The 8,096-nt window shown below is 58.1% G+C and overlaps 1 protein-coding gene across 1 annotated transcript in view; it reads right to left on the reverse strand.

Moving 5' to 3' along the window:
- Positions 1–370: 370 nt before the first annotated feature.
- Positions 371–8,096, reverse strand: part of GNAO1 (G protein subunit alpha o1) — a 166,572-nt gene continuing 158,846 nt past the window's right edge. The window contains exons 7-9 of the mRNA XM_077751324.1: positions 4,948–5,101; positions 1,579–1,794; positions 371–580 (exon numbers count right to left, since the gene is read on the reverse strand). Of these exons, the coding sequence (XP_077607450.1) occupies positions 1,607–1,794; positions 4,948–5,101 (342 nt within the window). The 3' untranslated portion in view covers positions 371–580; positions 1,579–1,606. The remainder of the gene's footprint in view (positions 581–1,578; positions 1,795–4,947; positions 5,102–8,096) is intronic.

Genomic DNA, 8,096 nt, shown 5'->3' on the forward strand with positions numbered 1-8,096 from the left:
TCCGGGAAGCGCCACCTGAACACACTCCCTCGGACCCAGGCACCCAGGAGGGGCAGCTCTGCGGGTGCATTGGGGGCCCCTCTGTGCTGGGGATAGAGGTGGCGGGCAGGGGTGGAGGGGTGCGGGTGCAGATGTGTATGCTGCTTTATTTCCAAAAAAAAAAAAAAAAAAAAAAAAAAAAAAAAAAAAAAAGACAGATATGGATGAAATGGTGAGTTTTCCTTTTTCCTTATTTTTTTAACCTACAAAGCACATGAGAAATGTTCTTTTTTTTTTTTTTTACAAAAAAAAAAAAAAAAGACAGATATGGATGAAATGGTGAGTTTTCCTTTTTCCTTATTTTTTTAAGCTACAAAGCACATGAGAAATGTTCTTTTTTTTTTTTTCCTTTCAAATTCTAAATGTAAAGACTCAACTAAAACCAGATTCTACAGCATTCTACGGAAATACACAGCCGTCAGTCACTCTGGGGTCGTAGGTTGGACAGGGGCTTGATACAGAAAGGCTGTGTGTCTTACAAAGGCCAAAAGGTCATGCTACCAGGAGATCAACGTCAACAGCAAAGAGTCCGTGAAGCAGTCTGTAGAGAGAGAGATAAGGGGGTCCAGGCTGACCATCGTCTTTGATTTTAAAAACCAACCAACCAACAAACAAAAACAGAAACCCTAGAATGTTTTTAATAATGTCAGGGGAGGGCAAGGTGGGGCCGCACTGCAACAGGGATCAAGAACCCCAGGGGACACTGGGACACTGTCACCCCACAGGCCCCTGACTCAGGTCAGGCCTCCATATCCGGCCCTCCCTGCTCCCTATGAGGAGAGCCCTTCTCCAGGGGGCTGGCTTCAACTTCGCAGGCGGGTGTCAGCCATGTTCAGTGTCCCCTCCCCTCAGCTGCTTCTAGAAAGCAGGCCAAGTCTCCATTCTCCGACTCTCGCCTTATTAACATGAATAAAGAAAACTCAGGAGACAGTGGATTGGTCGGAGCAACGATTCTTCTAAATTCTTGAGATTAACAACCACCGCCACCCGAAAGGGAAGCATCCTTAGTTTTTCTGTTGTTGGGAGTATAGGGCAGGGAGATGTCTAGGGTGTTGGCCATTTTTTGAAGGGCTTTGGAATTTGCACAGGAGCAGGACAGAACTGAGAACACAGCCTCAGCGGGCGGAGGCAGAGAAGCCAGACTAACGCCAGGCCTTTCTTTGCCCTCCCCCTGCTCACAGAAATGGGTCTCCGAGTAAAATCACGTGGCTGTTCTGAAAAGGATGGACTCCCGAGTCAGGACTCCATCATGACGTGTGTGCGTGCGTACGTGTGAGAGCGTGTGCACGCGTTCACGTGCCTGTTCACGTGCTGTCCCAGAAAACCCCTGATCATCTATGTGGTCAGTTCTGTCCGAAGCTCGCTCTAATACAAACTAAAAAGAATTTTTTAATATATATCTGTATATATATAAGGTCTTGTTATACCTTTTTAAAGTTTATTTACCAACTTGCATTTGTTAGTGGTGTGTGTGTGTGTGTGTGTGTGTGTGTGTGTGTGTATACGCGCAAGCTTTTCTGTGAGTGCCGGAATCATTACCAAATAGGTTGCTATACAGGACAAGAGGTCAGTACAAGCCGCAGCCCCGGAGGTTGTTGGCAATGATGATGTCGGTGACAGCGTCGAATACCACCTGGATATTATTCGTGTCTGTGGCACAAGTCATGTGACAATAAATTTCTTTGTTGGGTGAGCGGTTTTTGCTTTCAAATTGTGCTTGGATGTAGGCGGCCGCGTCCTCATAGGTGTTGGGGCCTGCAACAAGACAGAAGAGGCCGGAGGCCCCGGTGAGCGCCGTGGTGGCGCGGGCGGGGATCTAGGGCAGAGAGCTGTGTCGCGGGTTCAAGGCAGGGTCCTTACCCCGAGGCGTGGCCGCATTTTACGTTAAAGACTGCGTGTCAGCTTAGCATTTGCCTGGCTCTTGCCTCGTTAAGGCCATTTACTGTTTTCACACTAGGTCTACCCAGGAGCCCTGCAGGGGTGAAGGCCACGGGCCACCTCTTTTGATCTCTGGATGAGCACACCGAGGCTGGGGCCCCGGGGCCGCCTGTCACGACACTCACCCGTGGTCTAAACCAGTCCTGCTGCTTCTGCCGAACAAGACAGTGCAGTCTGATGGAAGGGTCCCCCGGAGGGTGGTGACCCAGGGCTCCCGGTGTCCCGGCCTTGCCTCCTTTCTCCAGGGCTTCCTCTCCCGTGAGGAAGATGTGGGGCTGGGATGTGGGAGCAGTGGTATCCCCTGGGTGGGAAGTTTAGGGGGCTTGCAGTGTGTAGCTGGCCCCCACGGCCCTCCACGAGCCCTTGGCCATCCCCTTGATCCTGGCTGGGGCCTGGCGGAGGTTTCTGCGGATAACCTAAGGGCAGGTTTCCATCCAGCTACAACCCAAACCTTCGTGGCTTCACCCTGTAGACAGTTGTCAATTACCATGAAATGGGGACCAACACAGAACTGCCTAAAGCCCGTTAAAAGAAGATGCCCCGTTTCCATCAGCGCAGCTAGCATCTGGCCAGCATGGAAACGATCCGAATATTATGTGGAGGGTGTGGGATGAGACCTCCCCCTGCCCTGGCCCGCCCTGCCCCATTCTTCAGCTGTGGGGGTGATGGGAGTGTGAATCAGAGGGGCAAGCTGGGGCTTGGATGTCGTGTAGCCAGGTTAGCAAGTAGAAGGGGTCAGAGGTAAGGGGGTGGGGATGTCTCAGAGGTGGGGGTCAGGGCAGAGACCCCTCCTCAACCCCATTATTGGTGGGGCACCAAAGGCAAAAGTGCCCTGAGTGGCGCGGCTGTAGTGAAGACGTCAAGTCAGTGGCGCCAGGGTGGACCCCGTCAAGGAGCTTCCTGCCCCGAGAGCGCCCAGGCAGAGCGCCCCTGGAGGTGAGACCCCCGGGGGGCCCTGTCCTGATGGTGGGGACGCCCCGCCGTGGCTTCTATAGCATCTGCTGAGTCGGTACCCTGGCAGAGTCGGCCCCTCCCTTCCTTCCAGCTTGTTTTATGTCCCACAGGCCTTGGCACCTTATGGTGCCACTGCATCAGTGACCATTTGTCATCCATCATGGTGGCATTTGAACTCAAACTGGAGTCGTCTGGAGGCCCTGGAAAACTCAAATGTTTCTGGATTCCAGAGACTGGCTTTCTCTGGGGGAGCCCTGCGCTCCACAGCACCAAGGCTGACCACGCCTCAGGCTGCGTCCCAGATTGGGGTCCCACGGGGCGGGCCCCTGGGGGCAAGGGAGGAGAGTCTTAGGGTCACGCCTGCCCCTCAGGAAGGTAGCACTGGCCCAAGAAGGCCTGCTGGGGCTTGTGGCCGAAGCCTGCTCTCGGCAGACGCTGCTGCTTTCTCTCTAGCAGCCTCAGCTAAGGTCCCTCAGGACAGATTCAAGTCTTTAGAAAGTTGTGGTGACCCCCTCGACACCGGGCAGCCTGGGGCTGGGCCCTTCCGGTTTGTCCCATGCCTGCCCCCCGCCCCCAGACTCCCTCTAGCCTCCATGGCCCATTCCCCCTTTCTCGGTTTTCATCCTCTGAATAGCACTAACTGGTAGCGGCAAGGAGGCTTGGCGCACGGCTCTGCTCCATCCACCCGCATGGCCGCCTTATGCGGTAGGCATTCTTGTTACCTACTATGGTGCCCAGATGAAAGGCGGGGCACAGGTGACTGACTTGCCCAAAGTTGCAGGTGGTCCGGCTCCGGAGGCTGCCGGGGACTCAGCCTGCACCCTGCCTACAGGAGCCTGCGCCCCTCCCCTCCCCATGCACCCTGGGCTGGGCCGGGCTGGGCTGGGCAGTGCGGGGCATCAGTGAGGAGGCAGGCTGTGCTCCGAACAAGCTGATGGGCCCTCCTCCCCACACAAGGGCGAGGGCTGACTCTTTCTTGTAGTAGAGGTGGATGGAGGGGCCGGCATCCATCTCTTCTGGAATCTGGCTCGGTTTGGGGAGCCTGGATAGCCCTGGGAGGTGAGTCCATACCCTTATCTCTCTCCAGGGTTGTCAGTTCGTGGGTTCCTGGTGGAGCCAGCTTGTGACACATCCCCCTCTCTTGTACCCCAGGGGCCTCTAGAAGCTTCCCAGGGTCCGGAGGGACGACGGCTGGGCCCTGCTATGCCATCAGCACTGCTCCAGCCCGTAGCAGCCCAGAGCTCGGCCATCCTACAGCAGCCGCGCTCCCTCTGCTGCTAGGGACAGCCCGACACCTCGCCACCCCTTCCAGAAGAGCTTCGTGGGGATCTGTGATGCCTCCTCCTGGGAGCCCAAAGAGAGAGAAGGTGCGCTCCCCAGAGAGGGCGGAAGAAGGCAGGCAGGGGTGGAGGCAGCTTGCGGAGAGCTGGAGTGCTTTGATTTGGGGAAAGGGCCAAGGGCATAGGAAGTGGGGGACAGCAGGTAAGGGGGAGGGGACGGCGAGGGGACGGCTGTGGTGGGGGAGGGGTGGAAGGCCCTAGCTGGGCACAGTGCACCCAAGCACGTAGGGGCTGAAAAGCAGCTCAGGTCCCCTCCCAGGCCACATGTCCACCCTTTCTAACTCATGGCAAGGTGCTGTATGGCCCAGAAGCCTCCCAGCGCAGGGGGAAATGGAGGCCACTGGTGAGACTGGGGAAGGCAGGACAGCTTTCCTAGAGGGTGAGCACAAGATGAAAGGGGAAGCCCATGGCCCTGTCCTGCCTCCTGATTCCTGCCAAGTGGCCCTCACGTCACATGGGGGCAATACAAATGGGTCAGGTGGGTCCATCTCCCACCACGCCCAGGGCTCTGTCCCGGGAAAGCCAAACCGGCTCCCTCCCTGCTGGGTTTCTCTGCATCCCTGCCCGACTGGGGCAGAGGTGCCCACGTGCCAGCACCAGCTGGCACCCGGGCTCTGGTTTGTGGCTCTGGAAAAGCCCAGGTCTCTGGCGGAGGCGGGGCCTCCCCGACACCCACCTGTGTATTCAGGAAAGCAGATGGTCAAAGGTGACTTCTTGATCTTCTCACCAAAGAGATCTTTCTTGTTGAGGAAGAGAATGATGGAGGTATCGATGAAGAACTTGTTGTTACAGATGGAGTCGAAGAGCATGAGAGACTCGTGCATGCGGTTCTGTAGCCCCAGGCGGGGGAAAGAGAGGCAGACAGACAGCGGGAGGGACAGACATGGAGACAGGGAAAGAGAAGAAGAGAATTAGGTTTGAGAGAAAAGAATGGGGCTGCTTGGCAGCTCAGGTGGGGCTCCTGTGCCCTCACGGCTCCTCGGAAGGCGACGGTAGGACTGTGACCTGTCACAGCACGGGGCTGCTGGGTTCGGCGTTCAGGGCACTCGACACCATCACCTCGGGGCAGAGACCGGACTGGGAACAGCCGTGGCTCCCCAGGTGAGGCTGAGGACAGGGCGACACGGACTCTCCCCATTGCACAGTCCCCAGCCATGGAAGGGTCTCCCTGCATGGGTGGGTATGTGTTGGTGGGGGGAGGCGGTGCCAGACTGGAGCCCAAGAGCTGGGCCTCGGCACTTCCTGTCCAGATCTTTCTCTGGGGCCCAGTCTGTGGGTTGAGATGCCCTCTGGGAGTGGTGAGTGACTCTACACCCCTCCTGTGAGTGGAGGGGAGGTCATGCCAGGCTCCCGCCAGCATCCTGGGGGGCCTCCTCTCTGGGGAGATGCTCCTGCCCAGACTGCTTCCCGAGGTGGGGGGTTCTGGGGGACCGTACTTCCTCTGGCTGGATCAGACTCAGCCATGTCCGACCCCGCAAGGAGTCTGAAGCAATGCAGACACGAAGTACTGCCTTGCACACAGATGGCCGCTTAGCAGGTGAGTGACTGCCGTGGGCACCCCAAATACAGCAGAACCCGAGTAGCCTTTTGCCCCAGGCAAGGACTGACTTGCGTGCGCAGGACTGAGCACACGGACTTGGGCCATGTTTCTTGGTGATGCAGGGGAGCAGGTGTCTCTGTGAGAGAAGCCATTTCCGCACGGGAAGGTGGTTCCTCCAGGAAACGAAGGTCGTTTCTCCCTACGACCCTGTCCTAGCCCTGGAAACTTCTCCATTCCACACTCAGCTCCATGGTAATTCCAGGCTACACTGTCCCTCCGTCATATGAAGACTGAAACAAATCATCGCACAGAGGTGGCATGGGCATCACTGGGCATTATTCCGCGGAGGCCGAGTGAGCAGTAAGAGCTGAGTAAGTTCATTTGCCAGGGCCCCTTCCTCTATCAGAGCAGAAGAGGGTGAGGAAAGATGGCAGAGTGACGACCGTGGCTCACTGGGCCCCACCCTGCCAGCACCCAGTCAGCACACCCCCTGCCTCGTGTTAAGCATGAGGGGACAATGAGAGGTGACAGCTGGAGCCCAGAAGAGCAGAGACGTGTACCCAGCTCTGGGCCAGATCTAGAGCTTACGAAACACAATGGTTCATCCAGCCAATGTGGGCTGCCTACGGCCCTTAGAGGAACAACGGGTAAGAGGGTCACGACCAGCTCTGTGCGTCTTTGGCCACTCTCCCGTGTCTGCACTATTATGCCAATGACCTGCAAGGGCCTCAGCCCCAAGCCCTCTTGGCCCTCCGTGGCCCCTCAGGAGCCTGCAGACAACTGGCATGGATTCACTACCGCCTCTAGGAGCTGCGGTGAACGGCCTAGTCCTTCTCTCTGCTGGACCAGTTAACACCTATGACCTCGTCAGCCTCCCGGCCTCACCCGGCACATTCCACTCTCAGCCCCCCAAAGTCGGCCTGTCACGTGCACAGTCGCACTCAGAGGGGCTGTCGCCACGGGGCCTGTTCAGAGGACGGGCGGAGGTTGCGTGAACGGAGGCTCCCTGCTGAGGGCTGGGGATGCTCAGCCTCAATGCCTCACCTCCGACGGCAGAGTAGGGACGCTCCACGACGCAAGGACTCAGTAGGAAAAGGCCTCCCACCACACAGAGCTGCCTGGTCCCACAGCGGCTCAAGCAAGAGCCAGAAGCGCGCAGCCAGAGACCCCACTGCACAGCCGACGTCCCGAGCATTGTTTGGACCTTCAGACCCACGGGGATGCATTGGGGACACATGCTGGAGGACTCCCAGGATCGGAAGGGATTCCCAGAGTGACCTGAGCCGAGGAGGGACTGTGTCTGTTCGCAGGAGGAGCGCAGGGGCCGCGTGGGCCCCGGGGCTCCACAGGGCAGAGGCTCAGCCCTCCCACGGCCTCTGGCCGGGGCTGCAGAGCGGCCGCACACACCCGCGCTCTGCCCAGCAGCACGGACTGGATGCGCCTCTGCTGGGCTGCGACGGGGCGGCAGGAAGAGCCAGCTCGAGTCCTGCTCTCTCAGAGCTCACAGTCTAGTTGAGGGGACAGTGCACATGCACCGCAGAGGTCTGTGGTCTGGAGAGGCACAGTCCGACCCGGTTTTGTGGGGAGGGTCTTGGAGTGAGCCTTGGAAGAGGGCTGATCCAGAAGACTCTGGGAGAGCACTGAGGTGGCGAGGCGCCGGCACTGAGCCCCCCTCCCCACGCGCACGACCGACTGCCGTCCCTCCGCACACTGACCGGAGCCCAGCACCACGGAGCCAGGAGCCCTGCTAGTCCTTAGAAGCTGGAGAAAACAGACGCTGCGTGCGGTACACTCAAAGGAAGACAGTACCACTCGAGGAAAGAGCAAGAAGCCAGGGACCACGGCCGGGCGACAGCCACCCACTCCTGTCCACGCTCACCTTCCTGTCTCTCCCCAGCCCCCACCGGCCACAGGCCCGGCTGCTGGGTCCCCCAGGGCGGTGGGGTGGCCGGCCCCAAGCACACTGGGACAGGAAGGTGGGCTCACGACAATCCCAAGAGGTCAGCAGGGTCAGGCCAGTTGCCCAGAATCCTTCCGCCTCCAGTCGAGTGCGCCCCTTTGCCAGGCGGCCCACGGCCCTGGCCCTGGGACCGGACCTGTGCAGGGCCCGAGGACACGTGTCATGTGGGTGCACCTGGGGGAAGCTCCTTGGGCACTGACACAACACACCACACTTGGCACTAGAAAAAGCTGGCACTTTTTATTAACGGCAGGTGACTAATAAATACATTACGGTAGCCAATAAATTATTACAATAACTAGAGATTTATTAAACCAACAAGTCA

The sequence above is a fragment of the Crocuta crocuta genome, unplaced genomic scaffold, assembly GCF_008692635.1.
Source record: "Crocuta crocuta isolate KB4526 unplaced genomic scaffold, BGI_CrCroc_1.0 scaffold124, whole genome shotgun sequence".
Lineage (NCBI taxonomy): Eukaryota > Metazoa > Chordata > Mammalia > Carnivora > Hyaenidae > Crocuta > Crocuta crocuta.